Here is a 21,294-nt window from a genome sequence, read left to right as displayed (position 1 = left end):
ATTGCCTCATGCATGATAACTTTCATAAATTACAACTACGAGACCTTGATCAGATTCTATAGAATCAGCAATGAACCAACATACGTAAAAATAGATGCATAATGAGAAAGCGCCCCAGGCTGAAAATATCAATTTAGCTGAATACATTTTGCTATATTTTTGTAAGTGGGGTGGGGACTGGCCTACAATAGGTCTGTTTTGGCAATCCAGTGTGCAGTAGGATGTCACCCTACCGCCACAATAACCAATCCAGCGCATATTTTTCAAACGATGCTTGACAATTTGCCTTTTCCGCAAACTCGATACCTTCCATCACTTCTCATTTTAAGAGTTCCACAAACCAACTGTCTTCATATCCCTGTAATGAGTGTCTTAATAAACTGAACTGTGCAACATTGTGTTTTTGTGGATTTCAATATTATAAAGATATGCGTATAGTTGACTTATGCGATTACAAAAATCCAAACCAATGTCTAAAGGGATTTTGTAAACTTTATCTGTTTTTATACAGCTCAATGCAGATATTAATTATATTGTCATTTAAGCATCTTGGGAATTCAATACTCGTGTTAAATTCTAATGTAGGAATGTCAAAAAGATATTTCATTTAGTTCGTGTCATTTGAAATTTGAATTGCCAATTCGTAAATATAATTTTGTTGGTCGATGTGTCGATTGGATCGAATCAGTTTTACAAAATGTAATATGGCCTAATAAAGTGTCACGCTGATGTATACGAATAATACATAAAAAAAATTGTTGATAGATATAGCCAGACTTCTTTGGTACAAGAGATGAGAATGGTACCCAGGGACTTCATTAACGTGGATATCACAAGGTATTAAGTCATAATTACTAGTTATACGCATTTCCGATGGACTAGATTACAAGCATATGGTTGTAACCATAATTGCTCTGAGAGTAAGGCGCTTGTTCACTAACCAAGACGTCCAAGGTTCGATCCCTTGTCAGTGATGCAAATGGCAAGCCTGACAAAGAAAGTACATAGTCGTTCGGGTGGTACGCAAAACCGACGTTATGGGTCTTTCATTGGCAACACTTAAAGATCCCCTGCGAGTTGGAAATCGAAATAAAAATAGGCCTTAGTGTCACTGTCAGGGAAAAATTCTCTAATAGTACACTTCATGGCGTATTTCTGTCTACATCAGTCCTGTTGCTGTAGGACAGTAAGGCAGTAAGCCCCATTTCATTTCAAACATGCATAGTATATTGGATAGAAATTAATAGTGATCTTTGAAATAAACTTTCATATGCGATCAGCACTGGTCGACTACACCAAAACACCAAGTTGTTAGAAAAACAACGCTCCCGGTACGTTTTACACTTAATTATGAAGATACACATGCTTATGTCCCGAGGTAGATATTTCTGACGAGAGCATCCGTGCTTGCCCGAGTAAAATAACATTGATCTCGGAACACAAATAGAATCGATTTTTAAATTATTTTTATAACTTATAAGAAACACGTCTAAATCCCACGGTTACATTTTGAAGCACTAGGACTGTGAATTATCACTCTTTTATGCATAGCTACATATCGACGTCTTTTATAGCTTAACTTACACCTTATACATAACAACAAATCTAATTCTCTATTCTCTTTATTCTTCTTGTCTCACGCCTAACTGTATGAATATTATTTTTATTGATCTGAGTGTCACACGAGAATACTCCTATTAATAAATGGTCGGTAAATAAAAGTATAGTTCGTTCATTCGCTTTCAATGTTTTTTTTTCGCAGCAAGAGTTTATTGTCTATAATATGTTAACTTTTAACTCTAATCTTGATTTAAAGTCAATTTGAGTAATAATCTGATTGAGAGAGAATCGTCTGATAGAAGGTATATTAATCAAAAGACAATAATTATTACATTTAATTGGAAAAAGGTGCTAATTAGATTAGGGCCATTAGGGAAGTTGCCAAGAAATGGGAGTTTCTGTATATTCGTCTTCGAATTCCTGTTGTCAATTGATCTTACGCACTCGTGTAGACCTCTGTTTTCATCCCATCCAATCGACTATTCACAGGATCTTTGTCACCTCAACAGTCACCGTCTCTGGCATTTGGAAACCGGTCTTGATAAATATCGTAAGTTCATCTGGGCATGCGGGATTTGAACCCCGGGCAGTCTAGTCGAGAGTCCAATGCCCTAACAGTCGACTATTGGGCCCGCGTCTCCTCAATAAATATTCCTCATACGCTCGACTATTCCTTTTGAATCCTGTTCTATTTTAGATAATTAAATGTACTGCACTATTAACAGTAAATATGTTCAATTCATATATATGGGCCTCTCTTGACATAGGATTTATCTCATTTTACTTCAGTTACTGTGAACTTTGTAATCCTTTTCATTCTCTACTTTTATTTCCCAGGCCAGAAGAAATTATTTTCAGCACAAAATAAGTACTTGATTGAACTGTGGGTAGTTCATTAACCAGGGGGTCTCGAGATCAATCTCGACAATGGCCTAGAAAGTCACCCGGGATTTTACAGCTTGGTTTTACTCTGTTACTGAAGTGTCTAGTCGTTCGGATGGAACGAAATATGGACGTTGCGTGTACACACATTTCGGGGAAAATTTCCCAAATAGCATGGTGTCTGCCCGTCATCAATAACCCTATTGGTGCTGAAAAGTAGGACGTAAAGCCCCATTTTATTTCATTTCAGTTTGAAGTACCAAGACTAATTAATATAACCTTGGTGAAACACAGGTCTAAGCAATTATGTGATGTTACTTACAATTTTAAGGTCTAAGATATTTGCATGGACGCATGAAACCTTACTTATAGTTAATGCATATTTATTATCTTATTGTGTTGTGTAATCTGTACCATTACGGTAGTAGAAAATCAACAAATATAACGCGTTAAAATACTTATGAAGCAAAACTAAAAACAGACAGCACAATCTATCCAACCGAATAGATTGGCCACCAAATGGTATAAGACATACCCGTAATACTTAATCATATAATACTTGGCGAAATGGGTTCTGTGTCGTATAAGACGTGGTACAACACGATCCTTGTCATGGGCCAGCAAGACTTGGTACAGCACGTCGTACAACACGTTCCTTGTCGTATAAAACGTGACGCAACGAGGTCTTTGTCGTACAAAACTTGCTCTTTAAGGATTGGACGTAGCTAAGTAACAAACAATAATTGTAGTCCATAGAACATTGTCGTGATACATCAAGTCGTGGTCGTAGCCTTTAAGTCGTGAATCATAACATTTGGCGGAAGTCGATGCGCAACAGCGTTGGAGTACATTTTGTATCGTAAACAATGAATTGAAGCGGAAATTTACCAATCCCAATGAAACAAGTAATAGTAAGAAAACTAACACAAATATGTAGGAAAATTTGGGGAAATATGCCGTTCTGTGATTATAAATCCAAACGAAACAAGGAATATTAAGAAAACTAACAGAATTAACATGTAGATAATTTGATTCTTACCTTTGAAAGCTAAAGTACACAAGATGAGATCCAACAGTCCGAATATAAACGGAAAGTCCAGCCAGCGGTTCATTTTAATGTTCAATAATTCTTCTCCATCTGCTAATATTAATCCACAGAATCAAAGTTATTTTTCCTTGCAACGTTGTCTTGATATCCAGAAAAAAACCCTTGGAATGTTGTTTTGTGTTTAAATATCCTACTAAAATGTCTTCTACCAATATCGTTTCAATTACAGAATATTAAATCTGTACCTACGATATAATATTAATAACTATGACCAATATGCGTCTTGTATAACCTAGTCATATTAATGGTTGATAATATTACGATATATATAATCATAGGTAATTAAATATCACGTATATATAGTAATATTCCAGGTGTGAATTGCCATAAATATATAAATACGAGGAAATACAGATGTAGATTCTTGGTAACCGGGAACTGATGGACGTAGTAATTGAACACCAATGATCAATCTGATTGACTCCAGTTTTACTAATCCTTTATCTTTTTATATCCCATCCTAAATCTTCAACTTATCACTATCCGTATTATCATGCATAATATAATGTAGAAGATCGATTCCGCTTTCTTTTATTCGGTAAACACAGTAAACAATTCGTTCGAACTTACTATGGATTCGGTTTGAAGAACACAAAATTATATATTGACCGTCTCCACTCGAAATAACATATGTTTAGTTCAATAAAATTCATCCAGTGCATCGTTAATGAATCATATAGAAAACAGTTCCGTTGTGTTTTCGCTGGTGGCCACTGCCTGATATTTCAATGTCTAGTTCTTGCGTTCATCCACTACTACTTCTTAAAAATAATATATTTTAAATATTTTACAAAGTCACGCTTTCCTGCGGCTGCTCTTCGATTTTAAAGAAGCCTGTTTTGAATATGGTATTCATAATGCAATCATACAACTCAATACACGAGATAAATTGCGAACATCTCGTCGGGGGAATAGCTTAATGCATCAATTGTTTTAGAGACAAAAGAACCATATATGTTCAAGTAGACAGCTGATGTGTTCCCTGAATTCATTCACAGTGTCACTTCGATAATTCAGTCCTACATTTCAAGAGAAATTAAAATTCCATTCGTTTTTGAAATTTTGGACTAGGTGTTTTATTTACCTGAAATATATTAAAACGCGATCAGGTCAATGAAACTATTACGAGTCGAGTAGCTTCAACCATTTAATAGCTAGACAGATACTCCAGCAACCATTACATTCACGGAATCGTAACTTGTTAATAACTTCTAAATTGTTCTATTTGTTGATATCTCAAAATCCCGACTGTCAATGGCACGACAGAAGCAAGCAAGCGTCAAATGTTGAAGACCGAATCACTTGTAGTAGTCGTTTTATCGATATATTGCTTGGTTGTGGATATATCACGCAAGTTAATTCACTAACTGTATAATGCTTAGAAGTCTCACTGGTTATAGAGAGAGTTGCTGTATCGCTCCACCAGTTATCGTCTCAGTTATCGTCTTCGATCAGAAATTTACATCCATAAGCTGAACGGTTTCTCAACTCAATGAGTGTGTCAGGTACCAATAGGATACTGAAATGATAAATATGAGAGGTGTTAGAACTAAGATGACTCAGTTAGCCTAATCAATAAATATACATATGTCAGTAGAGTTTTCAAACAATTCAGTTTTACGGCAGACGTTTGTGACATCTATATGATTCAATCAAAGAATGATTGAAAATAAGTAAGATTGGTCCTGATCAGTTTAAATAATAGAAAACCCTATAGACAACAGCAAAGATTATCCTACTAATAAACGGTGCTATAAGGTTGGCAATCTGGAAGAGTCAAACCCATTCATTATTGTCCCATAAGAATTCTCCCTGGAAAGTTTAACCAAAGCATGATAACTGAAAAGTATCGTGCAACTTTGTTGTTTTACTGAAATGGAATTCTAGCCTAAAATCTACGTCTCCCATTTTAATCAAAACCTTGTTTTCTTTCCTGTAACACCATAGAATTGTTGCATATTAGATATTGGATAACTGAATAACTGAAAGCGTAGTGGGCACTTAAGGCGAGCACCTTCACGCGACTTGATAAATCAGTAATATACGCGTGTTTGGCTGACAAGTTTCCCAGTCTTTTGTTGGTTTAGTGTTAGCGTAAGCTACAGCCATGCAGTTCCTAGTACATTCCGGATTTAGACAATAGGTAGTTATATCTTTTTATTTACCTGTATTTAAAAGATAATTTTCGAATCTAGACTATAGGTAGTTATCTCTTTTTATTTTCCTCGATTTAAAAGATAATTCTGGTCCTGGCAGTTTACTTATTATCTAGTATTACAAATGTGTCAATCATGCGATTTATGAGGATAACTGTCAACAAATCTAAATAAACAAAGCACGCGCTATATTAGTATTCGATTCGGTGCTTTTTTTCGGCGTATTCCATAAAGTCACATGTTTACATTGTACAAGAGTGGTTATCACAACACGAATACATGGTTTTTATTATAAACATAACAGGTAGTTACCATGATGACGTCATATTGGTGTCCTAATTTGTTAATGGGACCTAGGTAATGAATAACACATAAATAATCTGCAGTGGTTGGAACCGCGCTACATGTATAATAAACAATAGTATCACAATAGTTTAAATCAAAAATATTTATAATTTCCCAAAAAGCATTTTATCCCATGCATTCGTGTGATCATTGATCGGTTGTCAACGGCGGCCAATTGTTGTTCACCACCATTTTAAGCTGTGATAAATCAAATACAATGTGTAACTCAACTGCCGTCAATTTAATCGTCACTAATAATATGTTGTCACTTTCATTACCGCTGGACTATAAACCATGACTGGCGATTTATACCCCATTTATTTCCATTGGTTATCATGTCACGTGTATGATGTGCCTTAAAGCCCCCGTCAGACCAAAGCACGATGGGGTTCAGATCTAAAAAGTCTGGCGATCCGACGAAGTAGACCTTAATACGACCAATCACGATGCAGCACGTTTTAAGCAGATTTCAAGCTCAGAATACTACTTTCAATCCACATTTTTCTGTAAAAGCCCCCATCACACCAAAGCACGACCTAACGCGGGTCATATTGTTTTGAGTCGCGCTTTAAAGCTAGATAAGATCTTCGTGGATCGCGAAAGTCGCAGTCCGGTCTTGGTGAATAGAGACCAAGGCTTGTTGAACATGCATCAACTCGACCTCTTACCGACCAGTGATGGTGACAGTCCAGGTCGAGTTTGGGTCGCGTTGGGAGCCTGGGAGAGCCAGATCTGTTTCGAGTCTGACGAGAAGCGTGTAACGTTAAAGATCTCGAAATGACCTAATTTTTATCGAGTAGACATTAAACAGTAGACAGTAGACATTTGGTCGTCTGTGTATTTACACTGACACTTCAGTAAAGCCACCACTTTTATCAGCTATTACACCACAATAACCAACTTTTATGAACTATTACAACACTATTACTCTACTTTTATCATCCATTACACTACTTTTATCAGCTATTATTCTACTTTTATCAGCTATTACATCACTATTACATAACTTTTATGAACTATTACATCACGATTACTCTACTTTTATCAGCTATTACACCATTATAACACTACTTTTATCAGCTATTACACTACTTCTATCAGCTATTGTACCACTATTACACTTCTTGTATTAACTATTACACCCCTCTTACACAACATTTATCAGCTTTTACCCCACTAATATACTACGTTTATTAACTATTACACCACTGTACACAACCATTACAAATTACACCACTTTATTAACTATATACACCACATTTATTAACTGTTACACCACTATTATCAACAGTTGTTACCCAGTAATTAAAGAATAAATATTTAATAAGTAATCGGCATACTAATTATTATTAATCTCTGCAATTTTACACAGTTGAAAAGAGATCGATAAGAAATCCGAAGATAAAACAAAGGTGCCCAGTTGAGAATTGACATAAACTCATGAGCATTTATTGATATTAAGGAAATGATGTAGATACAGGAGATGATCATCCCTACACTTCTAGAAAGATAAAATTATCTTCTACAGTGTAAATATATATTCTCTGATATACGCAAATTCTACCACTGACCATGGCTTGTGTCGTGACATTGTCTGACTTTGTACCAAGGGAATAACTGTTCATTGACGATGTAGGTCTGTAGTGTTAGATTGAACTCCAAAGGGGTATCTGGATATCGCAGTATACATTGCCTAACGATTACGGCAACTAGGTATTCGACAATTAATTTTATCCAACATACCCCTCAAGACCCAAAGTAAATTATATTTTGTTTCTCATCAAAAAACACAGCACCCAATAACATAATTTCATCCAAGGAATGAAATATAGAAAGTACAGGGCTTGCATACGATTCTATTACATTTTGCAATATCAAATTTGATCTTATATAAGATCTTATATGTCCCGATGATTTCTCGGTGGGTTTAAAATATTGTAACATCTTCGAAGTATGTTATAATGTTGACAGTTAATAATCCGTATTATACTTCAATATTTTGACACCACACTGATTTCCTGGCTGGGACCAATATAGAGAAGCGAGTCAAAATAAAAAGATAAGTTGCAACTCTCAGTGATGGCTTTGGTATTTAGCTCAGGCTGATCTATAAAATCTATATAATCGCAGAATAAAGAATAGATACCTATTATGTCAAACTGAACTGTTTGTGTAAATATTCTAATTCGTTTTACACATACGAAATTTTCAATATATTTTATTCTTGTATTCTCTTTATTACAAAGAACAGTATGATGCCGAAAAATCAAATGGTTTATCTTTAGAAGAATTCCGGAGTTTTAAAGAACCCACATCCGATAGATGCCACAGTGATAATAAATAGTGTCACGATATTGACGAACAACTTTTTCACCTGTATTATATCAATAAGTATTATGTTACAATTATTTGTAATACAACGTAATATACATATATTTGGATGATATTAACTTATATCAATAATTTCAAACGACAACTGTGTATATGTATGTGATATTTAAGTAGCAATGTTATTAAATTGATCTCAATAAACTATGCCTTTTTTTATGTACATACGTACTATAAAACGCAGGTGACGAAAATAATATGACACACTATCTAGTAATTGCCTAGCTGATGAAATGTTACTTGACATCTAATGTGCTGCACCGTGAAATATATCTGAAAAGTAAACTTAATTCCGTCAATCTGAGATTTATTTCAATTTAACATCAGGTAAATTTAATTTATGAATGAACAAGGAAAAAGCGAATGAATGATTATGAATCCTAAATACAATTATATTATTGTGAAACGGTTCTGGAAATCTGAAAGCCAAACGTTCGATTTAAAACATTGGTTCTTTTCGAGGTATTTTCCAAAGATATAATGTTTTAAGGATGGCGAGAAGCATTTTTGCTTTTAAATGGCAGCAGTTACCTTTAGTTTTATTCTGTCCATGTGAAACCTAACTAAAGATGTTATGGCTAGACCAACCATAATATTTATCAATTAACATGTAAAATGATTGACCACTTGTCTGATTCGTAACGTAACTTTATTAGCGTGTGATCACATGAGTTTTCATGAATGATCAAAGGTAACATACATGTGTACTGAAAACTGATGTAACACCACAGTCCTACCGCATCTTCAATACAAATCGCATCGTTTACCTATGTGTATTGACGTAAATAATAAATAAAAGAGCCCTTTTATATCGATAATGAGACCGGGCCACAATTAGCAAATGGATGTCGCTTTGAATCACCATTAGCTCTTAACATAAACGGAATTGAGTGAGGTTTATGTACCACCTGGCTAATGAAGGCTGACATAAGGCATGGTGTGTGCAATGGGGGAAATGTTGCCCGTGCACCGGCGTCTCCGCCAATGTGTACACGGGGCCGTGGGTTTTCTTTCTATCTGAAAGACTACGCAATATTCCTTGTCATGCCATCCGTGCTGCAGAGGATACCAGGCTAGAAAACCAAGCTCGCATCATAATTTGGATAACTTGATGCCGTTTTTGAAAACTCATCTTTTAAAAGAGGTTAATTAGTGAACTATTTTGTTAAAAATGTCATTTAAATGCAAACTTACAATTACAAGGAAAGTGTGTTGGCAATAACATAGAACATTAAGTACTTTCTGACTTGTATGATTAAAAAAAAAATTCAGAACATTTCATTTCGACATGCAGCTATGTATGTTTTGCTCAAATACTATAATTTGAAGATATTTACCGATATCTAGTGGTCTTCGGCGCTGTCTGTCATCACGAATGGTATTGAACATTTTAGTACCGTAATAACTGAATACTTCTTAAGAATCCAGGTTCTAATTTTAACTGTTATGTATGTCTACATATCTACTTACATGCATACTCATCTGTTCTGGTCTCAGACAATCGACAATTGTCTAGGCAATTAACGACCTCTTAGATTCCAGGTGCTCTCTTGGGAAATGGCTCCTGATGAGAAACGAGATTGACCATCATTTGACCGGGATTAGTCAAGATTAAGCTAAAATTGGAAACGGGCAATGTTGAGATTATGTGATGTAATTTAATGGTGATTGTCCACCCAGCTGATCATTAATAATTGTTCAGATATACATCATGTCAATTGGAAATGTTGATTAATTTATTTGTTGTGATTTAGGTACGGTAATATACTTAATGGCTTTATCCATATTTCAAACACGATGATGTAACTTAATGGTGATTGAGCTACAAACTGGTCTGATATATATCATGCTAATAAGAGCAGTATTGGAATAGCTGATCACTGTAATCTGTGATTTTATTTGTAATGTTAATAACAGTGATCAAATGAGTCTGGTGTTAATGACAGTGTTAAGTCTATGGAATATAATAACATCAATAGGTGGACATGCAAAATTGAAATAAATCTTGATTCTCACATACTAGTAACATATACAGAATACGAATCATATTTAAATGTATATGTCTAGTTGGTCACACGAACAGGTTAACGCATTATAGTCTAAAAATGAAGTTGGAATATACAGAAGGCATTGCGGCTAGGGGTATGACTATGAGGAAGACACATGACACAATTTGTGTCAAGTAGATGTTAAACCTCTCTCTCTCTCTGTCTCTCTCTCTCAATATTTGGAGGTGATTAACGGTCCCTCGAATGACGATCAGAGACTCTAAGCCAGACCGAAATGACACCACCACCTCCACGCCAATCCGATCCCTACATAATGGATACTCGCAAAGATCTCATACCATTGATAGATATGTCACTAATAAGCATGAAAAGTGTCCCTGTGAAATGTGATCTCTACATATAAGATACCAGCAAATATCTCATACCAACAGCGTCCGATGGGGTCGGGGGGGGGGGGGGTCTCCCCCCACGAAAATTTTGAAAATTGACAACCGCAAACCCATTTTCCAAGCATTTAAGACCAAAGCAAAAGAAGGCAAATTTTTGATTTCCTGATACAATTAGATAACAGAATGACCTAAGAGCACTATCATTAGATGAATTTGAGAATTCTCTTCTGTGTCAAAAACAAAAACCTTTTATTCTCAGTTTTTGGCGATTATTTCGGCGATAATGACTTATGAAGAACTAAGTAGAGGTTAAAAGATGAATTACACGGTTCTCGGTATAATGAGGTCAAACTCATAAAGTTCTTTTCTTGTAGTACACTTTTTTTTTGTGTTGTTTGTCAGTCATTTTTTTCCTATATTTTCTCTCTCATGTCCTGTGCCCTGTCCTCTCCTTCCTTCCTTCTTTCTTTTCCCCCCCCCCTCCTTTCTTTCTCTTTTTTTCTTTTTCTTTTTTCTTTATAGGCCTAGGCCCACTTTTTAAATGAGCTTTTCTTTCCTCCCCTTCTTTCTCTTTTCTTTTTTCTTTCTCTTTTTCTTTTTTCTTTTCTTTTTTCTTTATAGGCCTAGGTCCACTTTTTTAAATGAGCTTAGGCCCACAAAGTGTCCCTTTGTAAAGTTTCACGATTCAGTTCAGTGACTTGAACGCCGTTTGAGAAATGAGATGAAATGATATGGGATACATCCTACGTTTCTGCTCCATCCGGGCTAATGAAGAAGGACAACCGCCACTCAGTGTGTATGTGTGCTATGTTTTTCATCCAATTCATATAAATAGGACGGACATGTGGATCAGATACAGGTAAATAGGAACCGTAGAAAATAAATCAAAATAGATTTTAATGGCATAAAAAATATTATAGATCGTGTTCTAAAAGGTAGAAGTGGTTTGATTTGAGAAAAGAGCTATTATGATTATCTAAGATGTTCGCTGATTTCGAGATACTAAATATTTATTGGGAATTCTGTTTCAAATTCATAGCGTGCAAAGTGCGTGGTACGTAGTATGCCCTATTTGCAATTTCAGATGATCATTAATATTGTATTCTAATTTTACAATCCAAAGCTGAAAATTCCACGGTTTTGTTGCTCAAATATTCAGATAAAAGATTACACCAGAGATACTGTATAATAAAAGTTAGCGCCTTCACCAGCTACATACAACAAGCTAGTTTAGTATTACGTCTGTGAAGAAATGTCGTTATGTGAGAGGTAAACGTAGGTACGTGTGTATTAAAGGAAATGGCCGTTAGCAATTAGACCCAGATTAGTTGGTCTGTACATCTTATCTAAGTTTTAATACTTGACTCAGACACAATAACCACCATTCGAGACAAAGCAATTAAACTCTGTATTACTTAACATCACACTAGATCGTCAATAATAACCGTTGGCTATTTTCTAACAAATAAAGTGTCATGTTAGTAATGTTATGAGGCGTCTGGTCACATTTCCTACGAAATTTATGACTGTTTATCAGAAGTGAACCGGCAAGATGTCTTAATAAAATATATTATTTCATTAATGATTAAATTATATATATTTTTGTTTAATAGGAGTGTTTGCTCCATGTGCGCGATAGTTAAACAATATTTTTTTTGTAGTTGTGTATTAGTACTTATCTGTGAAATCTCCCCTTAGGTATGGACTTCCCGTCGAACCGGTTAATAATGAGTTAGCATGTTTAACTATATAACAATTTGTTGTTGTTGTTTTTTTGTATTTCCGTATATCTGTTAAAGGTTTTAACAAGTCTCCTGTTAAATCTCTGATTTATACACAAGTGGCATTTTAGACTGATCAAGTAATACCATTTGTACCGTAAAGAACAATTCACATTGCTCGAACTTATAGAACTTGTACGGTAAAGCTCATTTTAGATTAACCAAACTAAAAGCTTTTCCTCAGCTTATTCATTTCACATTGGCCAAACTAATGCATGTGTTCCGTAAAGCTCATTTCACATTGGCCAAACTAATAGCATGTGTTCGTGAAGCTCATTTCACGTTGCCCGAACTATAAGCACTCGTACGGTGTAGATCATTTTACATTGACGAAAATAATAGCATATGTGCGGTGTAGATCATTTCGCATTGGCCAAACTAACAGTATTAGTATGGTGTCGATCGTTTTAGATTGACCAAAAAAACTCTTTAATTAAATGGCTCAGAATTATAATTGATACTGTCAATTGCATATCATTTAATGTCAATGACAGTGAAAAATAGACTACTGTGTGTAGATATAGTAGCAAAAACTTGAATATGGTATACACAGAGTTCAAATAAATAAAAAAAAACTGACGTTAAGTCATGTGGCTTACTGTAGTCATTATTAACATGTCTACTCCGGGTAAATGCAACGGACGGCTTCTGTTTGTACAATAAAACTCTTTATTTTGCTGTCGTCGGAGTGTAGTTGAGCGATGCCCTCAAATAAAAGAAATCTAAATACTTCTCAAAAATATTAGTTCTTTCGAGTTCCTTTATAGTTCCTTTTGTGTAACAATAAAACTGTCACAAACTGTGCAACTGAAGTACATTATCTATCCCCCCGATGGTCGAGTCAGTAGACAGATAAGATATAACCTTCATCTAAATAATGCCAGACAATTCTCACACCTTTTACTAATATTCAGATGCCATAATGACCGTGTTGCAATAATAAGATACACTGTAAAATAAACTTGTTTTTATGGATGAAAGTGTCCGATTCGTCAACTATAACTTGTTAATATCTGGACTAGCATCAGGTAAAAATTATTATATTGTGTAACATGTGACAATCCTTTCCAATTATTTCTAATTGATAATTTGGTATTTATGTGTTCCAAGTAGTTCGGATAATATTATAAGCCGAGATCCACGTAAAAGAAACCTTGTTAATTCGATGAATAATAAGCGAAAAGGCCGCTGTCCTGCCAATATTGCCCTCATAGCACACTGCATGGCGTATCCCCATCTTCATTAGTCAGATCGGCGTAGAAAAATTAGGAAGTTCAACCCCATCGTGTTATGTATAACACTTTCCATTCGGTGAATAAACAAAATATTAAACTGATTTGTCAAATTGTTTTTACTGGGCTATGTAGCTTGTAAGAGCGAAAAGCTCATCCAGAGGAGAGTTTCAATTTGGCTTACCGTGGCTAGATCTAGAGATCAAGCAACCCGTCCTACCATGTTGATGAATATTGTAAAGGTTTACTGTGTCGGATTGTCAATACCTTATTAAATTAAACACTTTGACAAAAGGCATAACGTAATAACTGAATAACAAGACAGACACAACAGGATTATTGGTGATAATTTGGAGCTCTATATAATTTACTACATACACATACATAAATGATCCTTCCAGAATTAAAATAATAACCCATTATAATAATGACAAGTAAATTGTCGTCATGCATAATTTAAGAGAGAAGAGTGGATACCAAAATGTTCCGATTAAAGGAAACAGAACTTCTTTTAATGGCATAAAGTACAATAGATATATATGGCATTCAAGATAGCCGCACCGTGGGAGATGATGCGAGAAAGGTGATTCCAAACCAGAATTGTTCCATTCCAGTCGCGCGTAAATTAGAAAGTTCTAAGAATCTAAAATGGCATTTCGAATAAAAACTAAGCAAGGCCAACCGGTCCGGCCATATGGGATTCCAGATACCATACAGTCGTGGTATTAGTAGTATTAATAGCTTTGATTTCTAGTAGAACATATAGTATTGGATGGTTTATTTGCATGTGTAGTCTATACTTTGACGGCAGCAAAAATATTGGAAATAGTTTATATCTGATAGACCAAAATGAATTGTCATGCACGCCAGAAACCAGAATATGATTCGATCAACAAAGAATTAATGAAAATAGGAATTTGACGAGGGATAACAACTAGTCCCCGTAAACTTTATTGGATGAGAAAAGTGAGTTGGTACGTGACGGATCCCATCACAGACTCTTAATACCCTCCCGATTGAATTATACCACACATCTCATAGACCGTATGTTTCGTCAATAACTACCGTTGAAGAACTAGCCATAGACGATATCCTATATTTTATTGATAAATGAAGAAAATAATGGGGCGGTAATTCGTGAAGAACGTTTTTTTTTCTCTATCTCAATAAATTAGTAAGCTTGTAAACACTGATATGAGGTACGTGCAAATCTTGTTCATTCTAGCGAAGAGCTGAAAGTTAGGATTACCATTTAAGTTATATCCCAGGGGATAGATCAGAAATTGTATCCGTTAAACAACGTTCTAGAAAGATAATTTGCCAGGCAACATATGTACACCACCAGATGCATCTCAGCCATTTTATGAAACCCATTGACTTTCGTCCATAGGTTTGTTTTGACATTAATGTAGCTATTTAGTTTAAGTGTGATGCTGAGTCTTTAAGGGGTTTCTTTTTCTAGATATTTATAGTTAAACAACAGCATATATAAACAAAGTACCACATCATCTATCCCTAATCAAATTTAATGCCCATATACAATGATAAATCGGTTTAATATGTAGTATCAGTTATCCGGAATTAATAATCATACCCTGCCTCATGTATGACCCATCCTGCTCTACTGTATATGTAAACTATGTAACGTAAACTTCTATATATATATTCAAAGTTTGACATATCCTGGTGACGACTGTAAAACCTGTTTATATCTGGATGAGGGTCTATAATGTAGCACTGTCTAAGCAATATGTCTGTCAATAGAGCCAATGCATCTGTCCAGAAACTACACGTGCAACATTGCAAACCCAAATATACCGGGTGAGCTGATAGATATTCATATTGGCTGGCGACTGGGGTATTTACTTCACATGAAGGGATAGTTACCTCTCATCGACACAATTTAAAGGACAATATTGGTATCAGTCATTATCACTTATGTGATAGAAGTGGTTAAACATGTTCCAAATATAATTTTAACATGGAGATCATTGCTACGATAGATGCGTAATCAAGGTTTCTACAAAAGGAAGTGACGAACACCAAAGGAAAACACGAGTTATCCTTTTATATAACTGACTGAAGTGACGAGTGATAACAGATATTCGGGCGAATTTCTGCTCACTAACAATTACTTCGAAGACCAAAAGTTGTTACGTGAGACTGTGACAGGATATCTGACAATTCAAAAAAGTAATTGAATGTCACTCTACTACTTTTACACGCTGCAACGCGGTAGTAATATTGTACAGTTAAAATCCGATGTGTAAATTTTTTGTTTAGTAATGTGAGTTATGACTTAGAACGGATGAGATCTCTCCTTTTAATTGCACACATTTGTTTAATTATTTATAAACGACATATAATTTGCTGTAATTTAAGAATTAATTAGGTAAAATTATGAGCGCGGATACCATTCCATTTCTGTCTGGGAAAACACTTGATAATATCGACTACCGATGATGGCTAAACTAAAGTATAATTATGCCAACGTGAATGAGTACATTTTTGTCAGATGCTTGGAAACACAGACTCAAAATTATTAAACAATCCTTTTCCGCGTTTGTCTGAATATCAGTTCCTCTTTAACAAACAGTTTTCTGTTTGAACTTACTATATTTAATCTGATTACTGTTGTCAGCTGGAGGGGAAGAACTAAACCCCGTCTTCACGGATATGTGGTTTCTAAGTTCAAGAGTCATAAGTACCAGTGGCCAACTTTATAAATATTTTGATAAGTAATTTAAAATGTCCGCGAGTAAAAGAAAACACGTGTTTTTCGCTGCTACTTGTGAAATATAACCTGTTAACGCCAACTCCCTTTCCGCCTTAATATAACCACGGGGAAGTTCTTGACAATATTTTGATACATAGCGCGATATTTGATATTTATGTAAAAGGGTTATCGAGGTAGCGATGATTGGAGAAACAAACTCAGTGTTGGCTACTTTGGGTGATTAGACAAACACGATCCAGATTTTGCTTCTTTAATATAAATAATAACAGTTATAAAGGTGAGTTCTTCATAAAGGTAGTATTTGTTTTAAAGGTGTGAGAAATTGTCACCTAACAGTATATTTTCCAATTGTGGTGGCCCAGAAAATAACAACACAATGGTGCAAGTATATACCTTAAAGGTAATTTGGTTTCAACAGATACTTGTAAATTAATTTATTAATGTAAAATTTACAATAATTCCACCGGACACGCTTACAGGATATTCGAGGCTGAATTTACTTGCTTTAAGTGAACAATATGCAGAAGAGCGTTAGTAAAGTTACAACAATTACTTGGGCTGTATTCACTTATTGTTGTGACATTGAAAGCTCACAGCGCTAGCTTTATCTACATGAAAAGCTGGATGCATTATCCACAGCCGGAATAACTGACAATACCCTTTAAGTTATAATAATTAAAAGATAAAAACCCAAACTCAACATTCCATAACTCTCTAGACGTCTTCATGAACATGTCCGTTCTATCTGTTGGTAATTTGGCGTTGAATCAAGGTCACACAGTAAATAAAACATTACACAAATGTCTAAAACTTACATTGTGAATATGGTATTTGATTCTAAAAATCTATAGTAAATACATTAGACCAAACATCTTTCATCCCAATACTCGATCTGGTTTTTAACCATGTAAAAAGTGTTAACTATAGGCGTGTTGATCTTATACTACTATCGTTGCCAAAAGACGTTTATATATGCACAACCTCACCAAGTCAAGATAATTGTGGATTTTCTGCACCGACAAGGCTAATTAAGATGTGGATCTTGGACGAATCGGAAACACGTATCCAGTACCTGCAGTCTCCAATATATGGGGGTTGGGTTGTCAAGTGGTCTGTGTGGTTTCGATCCCAAGCTTGGACGTTTCAAGGAGTAGTGTCGCATGTCCAACCTCGTGGGTTTTCGCTAGGTTCTCCCGTTTCCTCCCACTGCTAGGAATAAAATTGAATCATGTTAGTCCCGAAATGATCTTGTCTATTGTTTATTTAATCCATACTGAGAAGGAATGGCTGAAAATGAAGTGTTTATCTCTTCGCAAACGAATCTCTAACAAATATTCTCTTGAAGAAAGAATTACAGTATCTGGGGATAATTTAAAGTATTTATTACATCAAGTGAACTAACTTAGAGATGTAATGAATAGTATGCAATGTTTGTCTTGTCTCTCTACACTAAAATTTCTTTGATCAACTTGAATTAAGTAATGGAACATGTAACTAACCTAATTGGATTAATTCTATTTTCAAGTGCTTGTGTGAGCGTCTAGCCCTTATTTAAATATCTATCGGCTTTATTGGTGATGGAAACGGCGGGTACTGTGTCCCAGTATTTACTTAATCCCCACAGTTCGATTTTATCCGACTCTACTCTACACAAAACACCCCACAGATTTCTAGCCTTCCTTATTTTTTCAGTTATAACCACTAGCAGAGAGAGATTCTCGTGGCGTGATCTACAGATTTATTGGACTATATTGAAAGATAACTGTGTATAGACAGGCCCCGGAGATGAGTAGAGAAAGTTATTCCACTAGTTATTGAAATGAATTGGAATATTGAATGATATATGTAGACATATATGTATTGGTCGAGATATCGATCAGTTGGTCAATAGATATACAAATGGATCTACAAATTATGGTGTTTTCCCTTCAAGGTATGGCGTAACGTATTCATTGACAATACTAACTGGAATAAACACGGTTGCGTCAGTCATACATGTGGTTAGATTTACCGGGCTAATGAAGACGTATAATGTGCTATGGGGTATAGTTTACCCGCACAGCGACATTGTAGCCCACGCTTAATTCGATTTCCAGTTGCCAGAGGTGTTTTTAAAACATTCTGTGAATGACATGTTTCATCCAACCCAACGACTAGATGATGCACCAAATCCAAAGTAAATTGATTCGCTAACACTGGTGGGATCGAACCTATCCTCAGTAACACACTAACCGATAGCTATGCGAAAGAATATTGCCAGAAAAGTCACAAAGGTTGGAGACGATTATGAATAATGACCTACGGCATGATTTCACTATTACACACACATTTATTCAAATTAAAAATACCATTTTGGAGATAGTGGTAATGCATATTATTAACTTTAGTATACATGTTTTCGGATTATACTAATTTCACCTCTCAAAAAGAAACCTGTGTATTTATTTCCATTTGCACAGGGGAATACTATTAAAAACACCTTATAAAACATAGCTAGTTCCTTGGTAACCCCAGTCGCACGATGTACTTTACATACTACTTACTTGGTTAAAGACTACTCCATCAAAGCCGATCACCTCTTCCTACGAGTTTAAAATGTAAAATGAAAAAAACCGTTCACAATTGAAATTCTTTACAGCTTCTTTGTCCTGAAAAATGTCCTTTAGATTGATGAATGGATAAATTCCATGGGGATTTTTAAGATAATCCTGGCCCACGCGTAATGCATATCAGTTAGTCTAAGTCGTATACTCAATTTGTAAAATGGCGTTTTATTACCATATACAAGAAAATTTCCATTTTTTAGTTTTAATAAACCAAAGTATACCCTATTCATTTTAGGACATTATTACATTATATCTCCCGCTTCGTTATTTTGTTTTTTCTGAACTGTCAGATATTAATTTCATAACAAAAACGTGAGATTTCCCTTGAGTTAACTTTCAGAAAATTGTATAAATATTTAAAAACTGACTTCAAATGTGTCCTACGCTAGTAAGTATATTTTTTGTAGATAATTACGTTGCATCAACTCATCATTAGAATAAATTCTTACTGGAAATCTGGATCAGCATTGGAGTTCAGGAGTACTGAATTTGTATGCAAGCGTATACGAGTCAATAGCGTTATAGATACCGCGATATTAATACGGTAGTGTGTCAACATTATTGGTATCTTTGCGACGATTTTACCCCTAAAAGCTTCAGAGTAGCAAAGGTGTGCATTTTAACGCAAAGGTGTGCATTTAAAAAGAAATGGCGACATATAACATAGCGCATTGATTCAGAGAAAGATCGGAATAGGGTTTAACGTCCACTCGACACATCTAGGTTATTTCAGGACTAACACATGGTTCAATTTTATTTCAATAATTCGCTCGAGGCTGGGCAGGCGACCCTACTCCTTGTCACGTACAACCGGGGAATCGAAGTCACGCTAGTTAACTCAATGTCAGACCTCATGATACAGCGCGTACATGCTAACCATTCTACCCCCTCCCCCCGCGCGTTGATTCAAGTTACCCGGCAGATTGTCTTTACAGGAGTAAAAACATCGCAAAGATCTTAATATGATGACATATAACCGTATTATTCCTATCGCAGTATCTACAGAGCTATTGGCCGCAATACGTTTCCATATATTATGTGCACTGCTAAGTGTATTTTTGAGATGATTACGTTGTATCAACTTATCAGTAGAATAAATTCTTACTGGAAATCTAGATCAAAATTGGAATTTAGATATATCGCGTGAAGCATTTTTAAACAAACTATGTTGAAAGAAATGTTGTTTATAGACTAGATGAGGAGTAAAAGTAGTAGAGAGTTGAAGATAAAGGTCAAGACGAGGGGTTAGGATAGAATCTGTAAATATTCACCCACTTAATACCAACTTGTTAAAAACATTCTACACTTAGACTGCTATATGTAAAACTTGTACAATCAGATTCTAGATATCGTAGTAAGATAAAACAGTTACATGTCAGAAACGAGTGTTGACTTACTATTCATTCTCGTACACTATAGCATAAAAGCCACTCTTTATTTCATACATTAGGGGAGATTCATCAAGTAACAAAACCGGTGAAATGAAATGATTTCGCAAAAACAAACAAAAATCCTACTTCCTTTCGTGTTGGAGCCACGGTAGCTAAGTGGATAAGATGCTGGCTCGCTAGCTTGGAGGTCGTGTGTTCGATCCCTGCATTGGCCGAGAAAGTTAATACCAACTTGTTAAAAACATTCTACACTTAGACTGCTATATGTAAAACTGTCTAGTCATTCGGATGAGACGAAAAACCGAGGCCCCGTGTATACATTGGCGTGCACGTAAAAGATCCCTTGGCCCGGTACAAAATTCCCTCATAGCACACTGTATGGCGTATGTCCGTCTTCATTAGCTTTCGTTTTACTTGTCTTCACTTCAGGTAGTGGAAGCCATGAAAAGTATAAAAAATAACGAAACGAAATATAGATCTCTATTTAATCAGATTGCGTACCAATTTGTCTTTTGTCGTCGTTTTTTCTCGTTTTTTATATAGCTTTTATATCCATAATATGACAAGCCTATAATCAACTCTTTAAACAATCAGTTGGCTTAGATATTCAGTGGATTAGGCAATTTCTGCCATATCTGCGTTGCACGCTTATACATGTGTATGTCTAAGCCAAAATATTTCGGCAAATATGCATAACGACTCTCAGAAGG

At 35.3% G+C, this 21,294-nt stretch overlaps 1 protein-coding gene across 2 annotated transcripts in view; it reads right to left on the bottom strand.

Annotated features, from left to right (window-relative positions):
• LOC126819470 (uncharacterized) overlaps positions 1–21,294 on the bottom strand; it is a 107,755-nt gene that overhangs the window by 69,528 nt on the left and 16,933 nt on the right. For both annotated transcript variants that reach the window (XM_050547511.2, XM_050547512.2), the window contains exon 2: positions 3,482–5,069. In XM_050547511.2, coding sequence (XP_050403468.1) covers positions 3,482–3,554 — 73 coding nt within the window. In that variant the 5' untranslated portion in view covers positions 3,555–5,069. The remainder of the gene's footprint in view (positions 1–3,481; positions 5,070–21,294) is intronic.

This window comes from Patella vulgata, chromosome 4, assembly GCF_932274485.2.
Source record: "Patella vulgata chromosome 4, xgPatVulg1.2, whole genome shotgun sequence".
NCBI lineage: Eukaryota > Metazoa > Mollusca > Gastropoda > Patellidae > Patella > Patella vulgata.
The sequence above is the reverse complement of the archived record's forward strand: the minus strand, read 5'-3'. Positions and strand labels throughout refer to the sequence as shown.